The 17,558-nt window shown below is 41.3% G+C and overlaps 2 protein-coding genes across 5 annotated transcripts in view; one reads left to right on the forward strand and one right to left on the reverse strand.

Annotated features, from left to right (window-relative positions):
- Olr1 (oxidized low density lipoprotein receptor 1) overlaps positions 1-2,238 on the reverse strand; it is a 16,217-nt gene extending 13,979 nt beyond the window's left edge. Inside the window, exon 1 of the mRNA XM_041639096.1 lies at positions 2,122-2,238. Coding sequence (XP_041495030.1) covers positions 2,122-2,206 — 85 coding nt within the window. The 5' untranslated portion in view covers positions 2,207-2,238. The remainder of the gene's footprint in view (positions 1-2,121) is intronic.
- The window catches only part of Tmem52b (transmembrane protein 52B), a 24,191-nt gene extending 7,649 nt beyond the window's left edge, over positions 1-16,542 (forward strand). Inside the window, exons 2-7 of one of the 4 annotated variants that reach the window (XM_041639068.1) lie at positions 8,928-9,056; positions 9,784-9,932; positions 11,058-11,101; positions 13,073-13,111; positions 13,575-13,741; positions 15,297-16,454. In XM_041639068.1, the coding sequence (XP_041495002.1) occupies positions 9,849-9,932; positions 11,058-11,101; positions 13,073-13,111; positions 13,575-13,741; positions 15,297-15,541 (579 nt within the window). In that variant the 5' untranslated portion in view covers positions 8,928-9,056; positions 9,784-9,848 and the 3' untranslated portion in view covers positions 15,542-16,454. Of the gene's footprint in view, positions 1-8,927; positions 9,057-9,406; positions 9,933-11,057; positions 11,102-13,072; positions 13,112-13,574; positions 13,742-15,296; positions 16,455-16,485 lie in introns of those variants that run through there. The other 3 variants (XM_041639087.1, XM_041639074.1, XM_041639082.1) reach the window with 3 other exon arrangements.
- The last annotated feature ends 1,016 nt before the right edge of the window (positions 16,543-17,558 follow it).

Consider the following 17,558-nt stretch of genomic DNA (forward strand, 5'->3'; position numbering starts at 1 on the left):
AGAGAAAAAGTCGCCTTATTTATGAAAACGAGCCATGCAGCTCTGACGTAAGACATAACTCTGACATGAGAATGTACAGTTATATATCCCAGTATTGAATAACCAAAGGAATTACAGACGCAAGAGAAAAACATCACACACAATGTATTAGGCTTCCTCCCCTGTAAGACAAACGGAACACTGATAATGTTCTCCTTTCTATGTAAAGAAGAAACCAGAAGCTTCAGTCACTAGCTTGAGAGCACACATGCAATAAAACTTAGGAGGTAGATTTTTGGGTTTTATGTTGTTCTTGCTTGAGACAATGTTTACTTTTTACTCCACATTGTCTTGGAACTCACTAAGTAGACCAGGATGGCCTCAGGCTGGTGAATTTTCTTGCCTCAGCCTCCCTAGTGCAGTACCAGGTCTGACTCCAAATACAGGCCTTTAATCTAATACTAGTAAACCACAAGGCTTGGTGTGTTGCATTACCAAGGTGTCAGTATAAATGTGGTAAATGTTCAAGTCAATCAAGGGTCAAATATATTCACAGAGTTCTCATGTTTTAATAATTTCTGTTAGACTCTATAGATACTTTTTTTTTAAAGATACGAATTGTGACTGGAGGAAACACAGCTTATTCTCTGCCTCAACTATTTCTGTCTCTGTACTTGTGGTGAGCTGGGAGACAATAGAAGAGAGTAATAACTTTTACAAAGGGTTACCTAATCCTGACACCTGGCCCCATGGAGCTGTGTGTAAGAACACCTTTATCTTTCACACACTCCAGTACTCATTCAACACTGTAATACCCACGGCTCAAATGAGAACACCAATCCCGTGAGCCACCCATGTGAAACGGAGACACCTATTCCTTTTATCTACAGGATACCTTCCCCCCGTCTCAGCGGCAGAAATTTTTGTGGTCTAATTCACCTGACTTACGGATTTCAGTCAGAAAACAACCCTTAGTCAATCAATAAAGAAACAAACAAATACTTCCTCACTGAATTCAGTGCCTAGTACATACAGTTCACAGTAGGTCACTAATCTAACCAGGGACCTTAAAGAATTAGTCATATTTATCGCAAAAGTCAGGCAAGCAATAGTTATTGCACAAATAATGAATGAATGGTTGAACAAATCACTTACTGACATTATCTCCTGAATCTACTATTCAACACTTGCAATTCTTCACAACAAGCTAGTTCAACTTAAACTAAACCCCAGTACTGTCTTCACTCTGAGCTAGTTCAGCCACTCATATATTAAATCACACCATACTCACCCTTATTCTACCCACGGAAAGATTCCAGTCTTGTTTACAGACACAGTCTATCTTTCTTCCACTTTTTATGTTTTGTACCCACACCAGCCCCCGCCTACACACACACACACACACACACACACACACACACACACACACTTTCTCTGTGTAGTCCTGGCTGTCCTGGAACTCACTCTGTAGATCAGGCTGGCCTGCTCCTGCCTCCAGCCTCCAGCCTCCTGGGATTAAAGGTGTGCAACACCACTTCCCAGCCTCTTTTCTCTTAATTTTATAAAATAATAGGCATTTTTCTGTAGTTGTCTACATAATTGAGCTTATCAATTAAACCTATGGCCAAACATAAACTATAAGTTTTCTAAGCAATGATAGACAACCAAGTCTAATGTGTGATCAGCCATACTGAATATACTGAATCACTTTAGATAATGCATAAAGCACGTCAGATTTTTATAGTACATTAACAACACACATAAAAATACTGTGTGCTGTGAATGAAAGCATTCCCTATAGTTTTTCTTTATATGGTTCCGCAAAAAATAAGTGACTTCATTAATCCTGATTCTGGGTTCGCTCTCTGTAGAGGGAGATAATATTGGCAGCACTCTTGAAGCCTTCAGGATAATGAGAAGTCACTGATGTAAAGAGATAACAGCTTACAGTGAAGATGTAGCAAAGGCAAGTTATTAGCTTGAGTTCTACTTGTTGTTCTTCTAAATAAGTGGTATTAGCCTCTTGTATTTCCTGATATTCTAATGTTTTTGCTTTTTAAAGTCATTCTCCTGAACATTTAATTTGAATTTCTAAGCTGAGCTGGCATTCTATCTCTGTAAGCACCCACCCATCCCTGGTACCTTTAGCCTTCTTATGACATGACTTCTGGTCAGGCTGCTCATTCACAGACTTCATCTTGCCATCAAAAGTCATTTCCAAATTCATGCCAAAAATGAGAAGCTGAAGCAGTCAAGGACCTCAACCAACTGCCAGTGAGTGAGCTTCTGGTGCAGTTTAAGTAGCCGTTCTTATCTAGCAGGGGATGACTCAACCGTCGCAGGAGGAAGGGGAGACTTTGCTTCATATTGGAAAGTTGGCTAACACGAATTCTTAGGTTGTGTCTGTTGTGGGTGGGGAGAATGGTAATTCCAGTCCTGTTTCGTGACCTTTCCCTAAGAAACAGACAGCAGGCAAAAAGCAGGGTCCACGACAATTATAGGAAAGACACTGTAGACTTATCAGATAAGCTTCTTTGAAGCTGAAAGAAGCACATGCTTCAAGCCAGGTTTGTAGAAAGGAATGTGACTTAATTTTCCACATTTTTCCGTTTGCTGATTCACTCAAGCAGATTGTCGCTGTATGCTACCTTTTTATAAGTGGTACATTTTACTTTTCGCTGCTTTGATTGGCAATTAGAAATGTAATATAAATCATGGAAGATTCCCATGTCTAGCCATAGTACCATGGGTATTATAATGCTCAGTAGGGGCAGTCTTGACCATGGTGACTCTCAACAACAGTATGAGCCCTTTGGTACTAAATAGAGTAAGGTTTTATATCTTCTCCTGAATCTGTCATCTTGGAAAAATGCTTATATTGAATTTATATATTTGTCTGTGATTTGAGGATAATGTATATTTTGATAGTGTTTCAATAGCCAGCTATAGTGGCATAAGCTTTTAATTCCAGCACTTAGTGTGGGAGGTGCAGAACCAAGTGGATTTACACGAGTCCAAAGCCAACCTGGTTTAAAATACTGAGTTCCAGGACAGCAAAGTCATTATAGTGAGTCTTGTCTCAAAAAAAAAAAAAAAAAAAAGGAATTATAATATCTCAATAGGAACTTAAAAGATACTGTGAGAAATGTAGGTGGGACATAAAACTCAGAAATAATAAGTAAAATTACTATTAATTCTTATATCCAGGATAGTTACATTGACCATAATAAAATATGTTTTAGTCTGACCAATACTTCCTGGGATTTTAACCCCTATACCTGTCCATAGAAGGAATCTTCACTTGTTTTCTCATCATGAAATAATACATATCTTTTTGAAATAATTTATATTTTTAACGTGTGTGTGTGTGTGTGTGTGTGTGCTTGTGTGCGCGTTTGTTTGTATGCATGCACAACACAGGTATATTTGGAGGTCAGAGGACAACACAGGTATTGATAGACCCTGGTCACCCACTGATTAAGCAAAGGTCTCTTATTTGCTGATTCATGCTCCAGGCTAGCTGATCTGAAAGATTCCATGATCCTCTCCTATCTCTGCCCTCCATCTCACAGAAGGAGTATTGAGATTACAGACAGGGGAGTCTGTAATGGGCATTAACTGAGTTCTGGAGATCCTATCTTAAGTCCAGTTCTTGTGTGAGCCTTTGTAAAAAGGAATCCCTTACCTGCTAAACACGTTTTCTGGAGGTTGTGTGTATACAATTCTACAGTAGCTAAATTTTGTTTTAAACCACTTAGAGAAAAAGTGGAGTGGGAAAGGGAGAGATAAAAGAAGAATGGGTAAGGCGTCTAGGAAATCACATAGGAAAAACCACCAATCCTGACTTTTGTCCTTCCTCCATGCTGAGCGTTTTGTTTTCCCTCTTTCTGTGTAGGATATCCAGCACAAGCTGAGAACAACTTTTCTGCCGTTTAAAATTTGCTTCTGTCACACAGTTCACAAAACAGCCGACAGAGCCAACACAACCTTATCCAAGATAAAAACAAAAAGCAATGCCTCTCTTACCTACTCCCTACCCCTGTTTCCTAGCTGAGGAGTGAATGCCAGGAATTGACTGTATTCCTCAATTTCCAAAGTGGCCTTTTCAGTTTCACTTTCACTAAGATTCAGTAGAATCTCAGGAAATTTCTTATAGTGATGAATTAACAATCCCTGAAACGGCAGTACGATGAGAAGGGCGCTTTATTATTCCCACAGTGACTCATTTATCTCAGACACTATCAATACCGAAGAATATAAACTACGCAATGACTGATATTTTAGCTACTGTAGATGTACTGCTTAAGGTCGCACTAAGTCCACTCACATTGTCATACAGCTGTCACCACCACCCATGCACAGTGTTCCCATCTTTTCTCGCTAAAAATGTTCTCACAGTTCCAGTGATGGTTCATTCTACTTCCTGCCTTGTCTGGATCACTTGATACCTAGACAAAATGTTTGGGAATAGAGGTTAATACTGTATACCTATTTCCTCTAAATTGAAACATTTCTTTGTGGATGAGGGAAGGGTGGGATGGATTCTTTGGTCCGTCCTTGTTTCCCTATCTGTGATGAACAGATTTTGTTCACATCTTGCCATGAAAAATCACACATCAATCAATCAGTAAAGATAGATGGCCTATTTATATTTTGAAGGAGATTCAAAATATGAAGGCCAAAAGAACAGAAGCAACTATCCGCCACTGTGTAATGAAACATTTTCTAACATATGACCTTTGGGCTTCGGTTTCAACACCTGCTCTTTCTAGTCTTTATACTGGTCTTTGCACAGGAATTAGACCCTCCCTTGATTCTTCTGCATCCTCATTTTTCTAGGTAGCTCTGCAGGTTCCGACTAGACAACCCCTATTGTCACATGAAACAATCTCATCTTAGAAACTTCTGTCTTCATATCCGCACATTCCATCAATTCTTCTTCTCTGAAACATTCTATTGACCACTCCCCCTCCTCCTTGAAATCAACCCTTTATTTTCTGTCCCTTGAATTTTGATACTGTACTTGGTGCCAGATTTCTAATTCCGGAACAAACTATCTGAGGTAATGAATACACAAGGAGGAAGGCTTTATATTGGCTTTTGGTTTCAGAAACATCATCAATCAATAGTCAATTATCTCCAATGGTTTTGAACCTGTGGTGAGACAGAAAATCAGCATGAAAAGATGCTCAGGTTGTGGAGCTAGGAAAGTAGGCAGTCTCATTCAAGGACCTGTTCTAGAACCTCTCTTTGGTCCTACAATCTCCTAACAGTGGACACAGACTGGAAACCAGTCCTTCAACACTTGAGCCTTTGGAGGACATTCAATCTCTATTACCTCATGTTAGTAAAAGAAACTGCCAGTTTTCTTTTCATGTTTGAGTTAGTTTGCTGAAAAATGTGTCTTCAAGTTTCATCTATATTACAGCACAGCTTAGAATCCCCTTTCTTTATGTAGACTACTGTATTTTATCTTTTCACTTGTTGATGTGTTTATCTTGTTCTCTCTCTCTCTCTCTCTCTCTCTCTCTCTCTCTCTCTCTCTCTCTGTGTGTGTGTGTGTGTGTGTGTGTGTGTGTGTGTGTGTTGCTCTTGATACAGGGTCTCACTATGTAGTCCTGGTTCAAACTCACAGAGACCCTCTTGTCTCTGCCTCCCAAGTGCTAGAATTAAGGTGATGCCACACCACCACACTCGGCCTTTTCTCTTGCTCCCAAACATCTTCAGAGATAAGTTTCCAAGAAACTGTAAAGACTTAAACGAATACAGGATGCTCCATGACCCCTACCTCCTGGTGTCACAGCTTCTCTTTGAGGATGTATTCTCAGTGCTATAACTTAAAATGTAGCAAAGGTCAAAGAATGCAGGTGGTCATGCAGAAGGAATTACTTCAGGCGCATGATGAGTGTGCTGAAACCTCTCTTTTCCTGTGTCTGTCTCCACACTCATCATTAGAATGTAAAGAAATGTTTATTAGTTGCCTAAAGTTCTTTGTCCATAAGTGGGGTCCTGTGAGACTTCCCACTTTCACCTCCATTGCCCGTGTTGAGGTCCAGTTTAGGCACTGTGTTTTCAAGGTTCCATGAGTGATACTGATGTTGAGAGAGGAGAGATAAACTTCTCCATGGAAGAGCTCCCTCAGTGATCATCCAACACCAAGTGGTCAGTCCTGAAATCAGCCAACCATGTTCATACAAGTAATACTAAATGGAATGAGCAGGAAATTATGTAATTATATTTCAACTAAATCTTTTTAAAGTATGATTACATTAATCCCATAGCCACTAAGAAATACATTCTACCTAAGAGAGCTTGCAAGTGGGCCCTCTACCATGACAGCCTTCTGACAAGGATGCTGTTAACCAGAAACCTTGATGTCAGCCTTATAGAATTCCAAGCAATAGACTCAGCTAAACTGTATACAGACTTCTTGCCCTGCTGGGAATGCTACTCATAGTGTGTGTGTGTGTGTGTGTGTGTGTGTGTGTGTGTGTGTGTTGTCTTATACTGTTGCTCATACGATTTGTAGTAATGAGCTTCATGACATCTTAACCAGACATCCTAATTTTTCTGTCTGGTACTCTAAGTTTAGCGCAAATCTCTGAGTTGGATCACCAACACTGCGCTAAGGGGGAGTGATGGCACATGCTTGTAATCCCAGCACTGGGAAGGTAAAGACAAGATCAGAAGCCAAGGTCACTCTTAGCTACAAAAAAAGTTTGAGGTCAGACATGAATCTATGTCTCAAGGGTGGAAACACTTTCAGTTTAATCCGGTCACTAATTTTCAGTGCCTCTGAGGTTGGAATTCAGTATCTATGCTCTGATCTTGGCTCCAAAAGCAGAGACGCTTCCTAGTGAAACACCCAGGAGTTTTAGAATGAAACTGACTTCTGCCTCCTTCTCTATTCTTGAAATCATGTTTGTGGGCCAAACCACTTCTCAGCCGTATGCATCTTGATGTTAGTGTCTCTAAGTACCCATAGTCCTGGCCTCTGTTTAATTGAGGCATGGAAAGAAAGAAGAGCATAGAAGGAGCCCCTGACAGCCAAGGTCAAAGGAGAATAATCAAAGGAACCACAGGTTAGTAATTATTTGGCTACACTTGTTAGAGTGGTTGTATAACAATTCCCTGAAGCACAGGTGAAGAGGTCTGTGTTTGGGTACCTCCCACTGGCCCTGGTCCCAGCTCTTTATAACATGAATATAAGGTAATGATTCACAAGCTTAATGGGATGGGGAAATGTAGGTTGGTAATAAGAATATTTCCATCTTCCCTAGCTCCATGCCCACCCCCATCCTTATGCCATGGAGACCTTCAGTTTTCTTCTCTGACTGGTCTTTCCTTTACCATTGTTTCTTACTTAAAGGATGTGATTCTAATGTGTCACAGGGCATGACACATTAAAATAAATGAATTAAGTTTTATCTCCTTGGGAGATAGGAAAAAATGGTACCAGTAATTCTGAAAAAGAAAAACAAGGCAGTCATTAACCGAAGCCTGTTTTGTTCGGGCCTGTTAAGAAGCTTGGGGGCAAGAAAGATGATTACAATCATGTGGTCAGAAATTGCCACCGGGAGAAAGTCAAAGTAATTGGGAAACCTGTTTATTCAGGTGAAGGCTGGTATGGGTAGACATAATGGTGGGGTTAACCATGGGAACTGTTCAAGGAAAGGAATAGTGCAATCTAGAGAGGGCTGGTAGAAAAGTGGGATAGGCATGGTGGACATTAATGATCCAGCATACTGGAAAGAACCATTGCATATAAAACAGAGCTAAATTAAAAACACCTTAACTAATATCAAATGCTTGCTACCAGAGCTGTGGTATGCATCATAAACATTCATTTTTTTTTTTTTTAGTTTATCTTTATGAGTATTTTGCCTTTGTGTATATATACTCACTGCATACCTGCCTGGTCCCCAAGAAGAAAGTGTCAGAGCCTTCTGGAACTGGAGCCACTCCAGTTCATGAGCTACTATGTGGGTGCTGAGAACTAAATTACTTTTTGTATCAAATCAAACTGAGTTGACAGAGAATGGAAGGCCTTGTCCATAATCCAACAGCTCACAAGGGGTTAAACAAGCAGCTGCCTCAACCCCCTGAGCTATGCTTTTAGCCATGGTTGTTTATGCTTTTTCCCAGAAGAAGAGGAAAAGGGAGGGATCCGTGGGGTTTTTCCACTACATGGTGTCTGAACAGAAATATTCTACGCAAGAGGCTTCCTTGTCCGGAATTGTCCTTTCTCTATTAAACAAAAGCAAATGCAAGTCTAATGAACATCCATTGTGCTCCCTACTGTATGACTAGGAGCAGTAGGGCCAGGCCTAGTAAAAGGTTGTAACTAATGCTTCACTCTCTGGTCACTACAAAAGTCCTTCCATCTCACAGAAACTTCCGTGGAAGTCTGGAACACACTTTTCACTCAATAGCCTATGTTTTAAAAATAGACAAATAGACTTGGGAAGACCAACATTGTACCAGGGAGTTCCCTCGCTGTTTGCTTTCCTTAGCTGTGAAAAGGAAACTGTTTAAATTCTACATTCCTGCATCACATAGTCACAGTGTGATCATAGGGTTTGTGAGGCTCTGAGTGTGAAGGAGCCCACCCCCCCCCACCCCCGCAGCCTCCCCTCAACAGGATGCCACCCTGCAGCCTCCCCTCATGAATTAGAAAACAGTTGAGATGTGGTTTTCTTCAGTCTTTTGAAACGGACATATCGCTGTAAATTAACCCTGAATGTTCTTACTTAGCACTTTGCACTGCTTAAGAATTCCTGCTTAAATGTCAGACATTCACGTGATATTCACTGTTTCCATACAAGAATGTTCTTTATAACCATTTTCCATCTTTTCCATTGTGGTGCACTTATTTTTAAACATGACTGTAAGTGTTATTTTATTGAGGATAATATGTTTTTTGAGATAGAAGTCTTACTGTTTCCTAGGAAAGTCTCATGTTACTGAACTAGACTCAAATGATCCGCTTGCCTCAGCCTCCTGAGTCGATGAAACCGCAGCTGTACATATTGTGCCTGGTTCTCAAGTGACAACATCACAGTACTGCTTTGAGAGGGGTGGGTATCACAAAAAACAGAAACAGAGGGGGTTTTCTTGGAAATTAGTTTTATATACGGTGCCTGTGTGTCCAGTTTGGTTAGATGGGATTGAAACTGATGTAGATTGGGGACTGGGAAGATTGATAGCACCGGAGAGTCTAGTTTTAAAACCCATTTCTTACTCTAATGATGGGACGGCTTTCTGGCTCATTTGGAATCCCTCAGTCCTGCTGAGTGGTTGCAATAAATGACCCAGAACTAGCAGGGTTGATGATCAACATAGTGAGGGAGTTTTCAAGGATCAAGGAGGGGGATGCCAATCACACGGAGAGGGGGCGGAGGGAGATTGGCAGCATGACTTTCAGACTTTAGCGGTCATCCAGGAGCCAAGATTGTAACCAGTTTCCTGATGAACACAAGAACGCATCTGGTCACTCGCAATCTGCCTTTGACCTATTTCAAACCTAAGTTTCTCATTATGGACTAGAAAAAAGTCTAATTCAGAGGACAAATGTATCCTTCAATGCCTTTCCATTAGGGGCAGAGGGGGAAAGATTAAATACATAGAAAGGCTTGATAACCAAAAGGAAAGGAAGAAGAAACAAATGGGGAGACCATGTGAAGAAAAATAGAGAAAACCGAGGAAACTAAAAGGGAAAAGGAGGGCGAAATCCTGGAATTTGAAGGCAAGAGGAATAGAGGGAGAGGGATATTGATTTATTGCTGAGAAAAGTTCTCTCTTTAGGAATTCTGGACCACGAAGATCCACATGGCACCGAGCATGGATAGGATACAGCAGATGCACCCAGCATGATGTTTCTGGACCAGGTGTTCAGTCTAATGGCAGTCCGCACCCGAGTGGTGATGACCTCTGTCCTGGTTTACTTCATCCAGGTGAGTTCAGCTGTGAAAAGGTGAGAAGAACCTTTCTTTTGTTTAATTATTATTATTATTATTATATACTGACTCTGAGAGGAGATGGATGGGATAATAAACAGATGTAGTGAGGAAAGAGTATCACACATTGGTCCCTAAGTACTGAGGAGTCTTGTTTGTGTGTATGTGTGTGTGTGTGTGTGTGTGTGTGTGTGTGAGAGAGAGAGAGAGAGAGAGAGAGAGAGAGAGAGAGAGAGAGAGATGAACAATGTCCATGGAAAGAGCGACAGAAGTTAGGGCAGTTAGAGACGGTACATGCTGCTACATCCTGCTTTAACAAGGCTGGTAAGATTCAAACTGAGGTCCTCTTGCTTATCCATTGAACCATCTCATTAGCCCCAGACTCTTTAATACTATTTTAATATTTTAAACATTTTATTTTACCCCCATGGTGAAAGAGAAGCCCGTGAGTCATCCATTTGTTGAGAAAAGGCTAGATAGATAGAGTTTCTGGACAAACACCAGGGCCAAGTTCACACAGTAGGAAGTCTAGCAGGGACAGAAACAGTGCAGAAACTAAGCTGGGTCACATTCCTATGCAGGAAGCAGCCTGTCTGCTTGACTTCCCACACAACTTAACTGATACATGAAAGTACAGTTTTTTCTTGTATGTTCTCTTGGCTTCCTCTTTTTCTTCTCATCGTTCCCCTTCTTTCTTTGTAACATCTTGTCCCTCTATTGCTCTTCTTGTTTGATGAGTTACTGATATATTAAAGACTGTTCCTAAGTTCCAACTGGGCAAGGACAAGAAAGACAATCCCAATGACCTAGGGGATGGGTCAGGAGATTTCTAGGGTGACAAACTGAAAGAGGGGCTGTCCATCATTCCCAAAGGTAGTGATGCTCAGCCACTATCCAAACCACATATAAGATCCCTGCCCTCGCAAGGAGCTTGTGACTTGTGAGAAGTAGCCATAGGCAAATGAATGAACAATGTCACAAGCTATTGCAGACCAACCCTATGGCAATGTCCTTGTCTTTACAACTAGGTCTGAGACAGCACAGGCCTAAGAGATGATTGTCAGGCTGCTGAAGGCTGCAGATGTGACCATTTTCCTGTCTGTGATTATTTCTTTCCCACAGCTTTCTGGAGCCAGATGTGAGGAGAACTGTGTCAACGCTGAACAGTAAGTGTCTGAGAGTTCAAGCTGAGAGCAAGGAAAGACAGACAAAGCACCAACACCCAAACATAGGCTAAAACGTCAGTACATAGCCCCGACTTCCCCTTCTACTTAAGTGGGCACCACCCACCCGCACAGACATGTATGTCATCCGAAGTGCTCAGAATAACCCGGCCAATAGCACTTTTTGTGAGACTGTCTTCTTCCCATCAGCATAGCACAAGTAGTTTAGATACACGTAGTCAAGGAGACCTGCAAATGGCTTCCTTAGCTGTGCTTTCCAGTGATTCATCAGGGCAGACTGGGCTCAACAGCCAGTCACTGCCTTATCTCAGGGTGATTCTCATAGTAGCAGATCCACTTCAAATCCTTAGCTTCAAATGAGGCCAGACGTAACAATCCTTTTCATCTAAGGAAAAACACACATTTGCTGTAGAACCATTTCCCTGAAGCCAACTCTCTCAGATGTGAGGGGTATGAAGCATAAGGATCACCACGATGACTTGACATGTGTATATTTGTTATTGGCTACGAGACATTTGAGGATTTGGACGTCTGCCACTTTATGGAGTCTAACATAGAAGTGAAAGGTTTGAACAAATAATGAGTGGGAGGAGCAAGATGATACACTATTCCAGGGGAAACACAAGCTGCATTTTCTATGGAACTGTGGCCAAAAATGGAATGCAAGAAGAGATCTCAATACACATTTAGTAGACAGTATTTCTTTTTTTTTCTTTTCTATTTTTTTTTTTTTTTTTTTTTTTTTTTTTTTTTTTTTTGGTTTTTCGAGACAGGGTTTCTCTGTGGCTTTGGAGCCTGTCCTGGAACTAGCTCTGTAGACCAGGCTGGTCTCAAACTCACAGAGATCCGCCTGCCTCTCTGCCTCCCGAGTGCTGGGATTAAAGGCGTGTGCCACCATCGCCTGGCTAGACAGTGTTTCTTTAAATTATTATTTTAATGACAAAACTGCTACATCTTTAAAGATACATATGTTCCTCTGACTCTCGATTTTAGTCTCTCCCACGCTGTCCTCCTTGTCATCTCTGCAGAGAAAGTTTATAACTGCCCAAGCTAGTTAGCTCTCCTTGTGTGAATCCGGCCTGTGCCTTGTCTCCCTTCCTGTTTCATCTCAGTGCATGTGCCCATCTGACCTTAGATGTGAAAGGGTAGGCCCTTCATAGGGGTAGGATGTTGCAAGAACTTGTGAAATATAAATTACAAATGTGACTTCTTTCATGCCTTCAACTGACATTTTCCTGGTGTGTACATTTCATTGGCCGCATGTTCACATGAATTTAATGTTCCTGTCTGTTTTCCAAGTTACTTCTTAAAAATGTGTATGCCAAATTCTTTCTTGACAATTTCCAACAGAGCTGCTCACAGTAGCCATGTGGAAATTTTCTATTCCCTTTCCTTTATGTAAGTTTAGAAAGAATTAGGTTTCATCATGCCATTTTTCAAACAAAATTTGTTATAATTTTTTCTCTTTTCTTCTTTTCCTTTTTCAGGCTCCTTAATTCTTTTCATAGCCACTCTTTTTAACGCAGTATTTAGGGACCAGAAAATGATTTGCACAGCAATGCCATTTTTTTTATACAAAACTCTATTCAACTAGTTACATTGGACTTTTAAAAATGTTTGTTTTAGTTGAGCATGGTGGCACATACTTTTAATCCCAGCAATGGGGAGGGAAAGGCAGAAGAATCTCTGTGAATTCCAGGTCAGTCTGATCTACAAAGTGAGTTTCAGATCACCCAAAGCTACAAAGTGAATCATTGCAAAAAAGAAGAAGGAGAAGGAGAAGGAGAAGAAGAAGCAGAAGAAGAAGAAGAAGAAGAAGAAGAAGAAGAAGAAGAAGAAGAAGAAACTTGTCTTGATGTTTGTGATTATAACATAGTATTAAATGTAACAACATGATTATTTCAGCTCACACTATTGATTTTTAATATAATAAACTTCATTCTTTCTCCACAGTTGTTTGTCCACTGACTGGGTGCATCTCTGGTATATATGGTAAGTTTGAGCTATATAATACCCACAAAGAGACTTCCTTTTTCAGGTGCATTATTTTTTTCAGTTTTTTATATGCTAACTATTAGTACAAATAAAAGTGTAGCTCTAATTCACAGTATAGTTTTCTTGGTTCACCTTTGTGAGAATACACCATGATTTCCTATTTCAATATACTCTCTTCATCAACATTGAGGGGTTATAATGTCTTTCCACCAGCATGTGCTTAAGAAATACTTTTGCACAGCGGAGTGAGAAGCAGCTACTTCAAACTATCTTCAGTACTGTTTGCCCTCATGACTGACAGTCTTGCTGAAAATTAATGACTGATATATGCAAAATGAAATCAGATGATTCAAGCCATATAAAAGATGACTAGCGATCAAGATCATACATTAAGGGGTAGTTATGTCAGAGCAGGAAAGAAGCCCATCACAGCTTGGACTTAACAGGTGGACTCTTGCAGGTTGCTGGTGGTAGTTGGTGCGTTGCTTCTCCTGTGCGGCCTGACTTCAGTATGCTTCCGCTGCTGTCTCAGCCGTCCGGAAAATGGGGAAGATGGGACCCCACAACCCTATGAAGTGACCGTCATTGCTTTTGACCATGACAGCACTCTCCAGAGTACCATCACATGTGAGTGCACTCAACTTAGATAACCAAGAAAAGGGGCTCAGGTTCAAAGAAGTACAAAAGGTATGGAGGTGTAGGGAGAACTGCCAGCTAGCATTGTGTGTTTGGGAATTCAGAGTAATTTTAATTGCCAGAAACACATTGTGTGACCTGGGCTATCACTGATGCCTGTATTATCAAGTTTTTTGTCTGCTAATAAATCGATGAACAAAGTAAAATGTTAGAGCCAAGGTTCACCTTCCTTCATTTATTGTTCCCTCCCTTCCTCCCTCTCTTGTCCTCTGCCTGCCTTCCTCCCTCCCTCCCTCCCTCCCTCCCTCCCTCCCTCCCTCCCTTCCTCCCTCCCTCCCTCGCTCTCTCTTTCTCTCTTCTCTTCTCCTCTCCTCCATCCCTCCATCCTTCCCTTCACTCCCTCCCTCTCTCTCTGTCTCACTCTCTCTCTCCTTCCTCTCTTTCTTTCCCAATAGAGTCTCATATAACCAAGACTGACTTCTGATTCTCCTACTTTTCCTCCTTCTCCTCAGGAATGTTGACATTCAAGTTTGTACCATCACCTGGCTGCATTCTCTTTCTTTGCTTTTCTTATATTTTTTGTGAGACTGGGAGTAGAAGCCAGGATTGCACGCAGACTGGAAAAATATGTTACTTATGTGAGCTCCCAGACTCTTAGATTGTTTTTATTTCAAGAAATAGTACTGGTAAATTGACCAGGTTATCCTTGAATTCAACTGTAGGTCAGGCAGGTCTTAAGATATAATCCTCCTGACTCAGCCTCTCAAACAGTTGATTACAGACCTGCATTACTTGGTCTGTTCTTTATGAAATTATTCTTCCCTAAAAGTGAGGAGCAAAGTCAAGATTGAACGACAGAGGATAAGACACTGTGGCACTTATCATAAGAGCAACATAACCTGTAGCTAAAAATTGACAAATATGGCAGGAATAAGTATTTGAAAGAGGTTTTTGTGCCCTGTGGTGGTGGTGGTTCACACCTTTAATTACAGCACTTGGGAGACCTCTGAGTTCTAGACCAACCTGGTCTACAGAACTAGTTCCAGAATAGACAGAATTTCATGAAGAAGCCCTGTCTCAAAAAAAAAGAAAGAAAGAAAGAAAAAGAAAGAAAGAAAGAAAGAAGAAAAGAAAAGGAAAAAGAAAAATTTGAGATTGTAGTATTGGGAGGCCAGTACAAAGGGATCTAAATCTGAAGGTGGAGCTGGGTGGAACTCAAGAGAATAGTGCTGCCTAGCTTGTGTGAGGATGTGGCCTTGTTTCCTAGCATAGCAAAACAGCCAAAACCTGAAAAAAGGGATGAATGATAAAAATGCAACTCAGATTATTCAGATAATGGGAAAGCAGGCTCTCCTGCAGGGTATACAGTTAGTCATAAAGAATCTTTGAAGGATTTTTGTAATCTTTGTCCAACGTTGTGACAATGAGTTTGGAAATAGGTTAAAGTCAAAGAAAAGTTAGGTCTGATGTAAATCCCCCGTGTCTAAGGACATTCATTACCTTTGTATGTCATCATCTCTATATAGATTGTCTTCTTCCCTCACAGCACTTCAGTCTGTGTTTGGCCCTGCAGCTCGGAGAATACTGGCGGTGACTCATGCACACAGCTCCCTGGGCCAGCTGCCCCCCTCCCTTGACACACTCCCAGGCTACGAGGAAGCTCTTCGCATGAGCCGCTTCACAGTGGCAAGGTGCGGGCCCAAAGCTCCTGACTTACCCTCAGTGCCAGAGGAAAAGCAGCTGCCTCCCCCAGGGAAGGACTCTCCTCAGCTGGAACTCCCATCACACTGATGGGCACGTTGATGGTATCCTAATATCTAAGACATCCTGGAGTTGAGAAAGATCCCCAGATATATAGAACGCCTTCTTTTGTACCGCCCAGAAAGGTTCAGGATGCCATCTGGATATTGTTCTGTCCACAAGATAGGTTCCCACTCTTTATTTACAAAAATATGCTTTTTTGAGACACAATTTTCTAATTGGAATTCTAACTCCTTATCCAATGGTCAAAGTTTGCATCTCACCTCTAGCTATGTAGATTACTACCAAAGCAGGGGAACATTAAGGTATCTTGAAATCCTTCAACTATGGCATTCATGTACAGTTCCTTTAACCAAATGATACTGCAAATTGCTCTTCTCTCTGCTTGACTGCAGTAACGTTGAAGGGAAAGACAAGGCAGGTACAGTCATTGATATCAGTGCACCAAACACATGCATCTTTCCTTCTAGGGAATGACCACCATTATACTGAACAACAATGGTCACCTGGACTTTGTAGATTGCAGGGCTGGGGGTGCTAATAAGAGGAGAGACTATAGAATAGCCTGTGCCACATGTCAAAACCTTTCTATCACTTTGGTCCTATACACAAGTGTGACATATGGTATAGAGAACAGAAATGGTCCTAGAAACTCTTCAGAGCCTTGTCCTGCAAACATATGCATGCACACGTGCACACACACACACACACACACACACACACACACAGAGAGAGAGAGAGAGAGAGAGAGAGAGAGAGAGAGAGAGAGAGACTTGCACTTCCTTTTAGACTAAGAAAAAAGCATTGGTTTGCTTCTTCCTGTTTTAAGATTTAAGTCTATGTACTCACTCATATTTGGTTTCTAGCCATAAACAAAGGACATTGAGCCTATAATTAGTGATCCTAGAGAAGTTAAATAAGGAGAACCCAAAGAAAAACATATAGGCATCCTCCTGAATATTAACCTTCATCAGGCGATGAAAGGAGACAGAGACAGAGACCCACCTTGGAGCACCGGACAGAAATCTCAAGGTCCAAATCAGGAGCAGAAGGAGAGAGAGCACGAGCAAGGAACTCAGGACCGCGAGGGGTGCACCCACACACTTAGAGAATGGGAATGTTCTATCGGGAACTCACCAAGGCCAGCTGGCCTGGGTCTGAAAAAGCCTGGGATAAAACCGGACTCTCTGAACATAGTGGACAATGAGGACTACTGAGAACTCAAGATCAATGGCAATGGGTTTTTGATCCTACTGCACATACTGGCTTTGTGGGAGCCTAGGCAGTTTGGATGCTCATCTTACTAGACCTGGATGGAGGTGGGTGGTCCTTGGACTTCCCACAGGGCAGGGAACCCTGATTGCTCTTTGGGCTGACTAGGGAGGGGGACTTGATTGGGGGAGGGGGAGGAAAATGGGAGGCGGTGGCAGGGAAGAGACAGAAATCTTTAATAAATAAATAAATTTAAAAAAAAGATTTAAGTCTAGAGCGACTCCTACTGGGCCTTACTGCCATCTAGTGGAGCTATAGCGGAGAATGCATTTCCTCCATTGAGTTCCTCTGCACCTCTCCAGTGCTCAAAGTACTTAAATGCTACCCTAAGCCTAGAACCTTCCACGGTACCACCCTGAGGAGTGAGTAGTGCCAAGCAATGATGGCCACATACTACCTTCTAAAATACTGTCATCACAATCAAAAAAGTAAGATGTACCCTGGAAAAAAACTACCTAGGAAAGTTACTGAAATCTTGGAAGATGGATTTTTCTCATCTAGAAATTAGACAACATTGTGCACAACCAAAAACACCAATACCCAAGGCATGATTTGTAAAGTATGTGTGCGTTAGTTACTTCTTACTATTCCTTCTGTTGTCATTTGCTCTTCAGCAGCCTGTGGTGACTCCGTTGAGTTTTACATTCTGGTTTGTCCTTTTGCTTGTCTATTATGTTATTGTAAAGTCATACCTAAGGTGATTCTATTTTATCAATAAACATGACTTGATTGAGATAAACAGCCAAAAATCTAAGTTATTCTTTGTAACATGCTC

This window comes from Microtus oregoni, unplaced genomic scaffold (genome assembly GCF_018167655.1).
Source record: "Microtus oregoni isolate MIOR12 unplaced genomic scaffold, Mior012 000002F_ref0000024, whole genome shotgun sequence".
NCBI lineage: Eukaryota > Metazoa > Chordata > Mammalia > Rodentia > Cricetidae > Microtus > Microtus oregoni.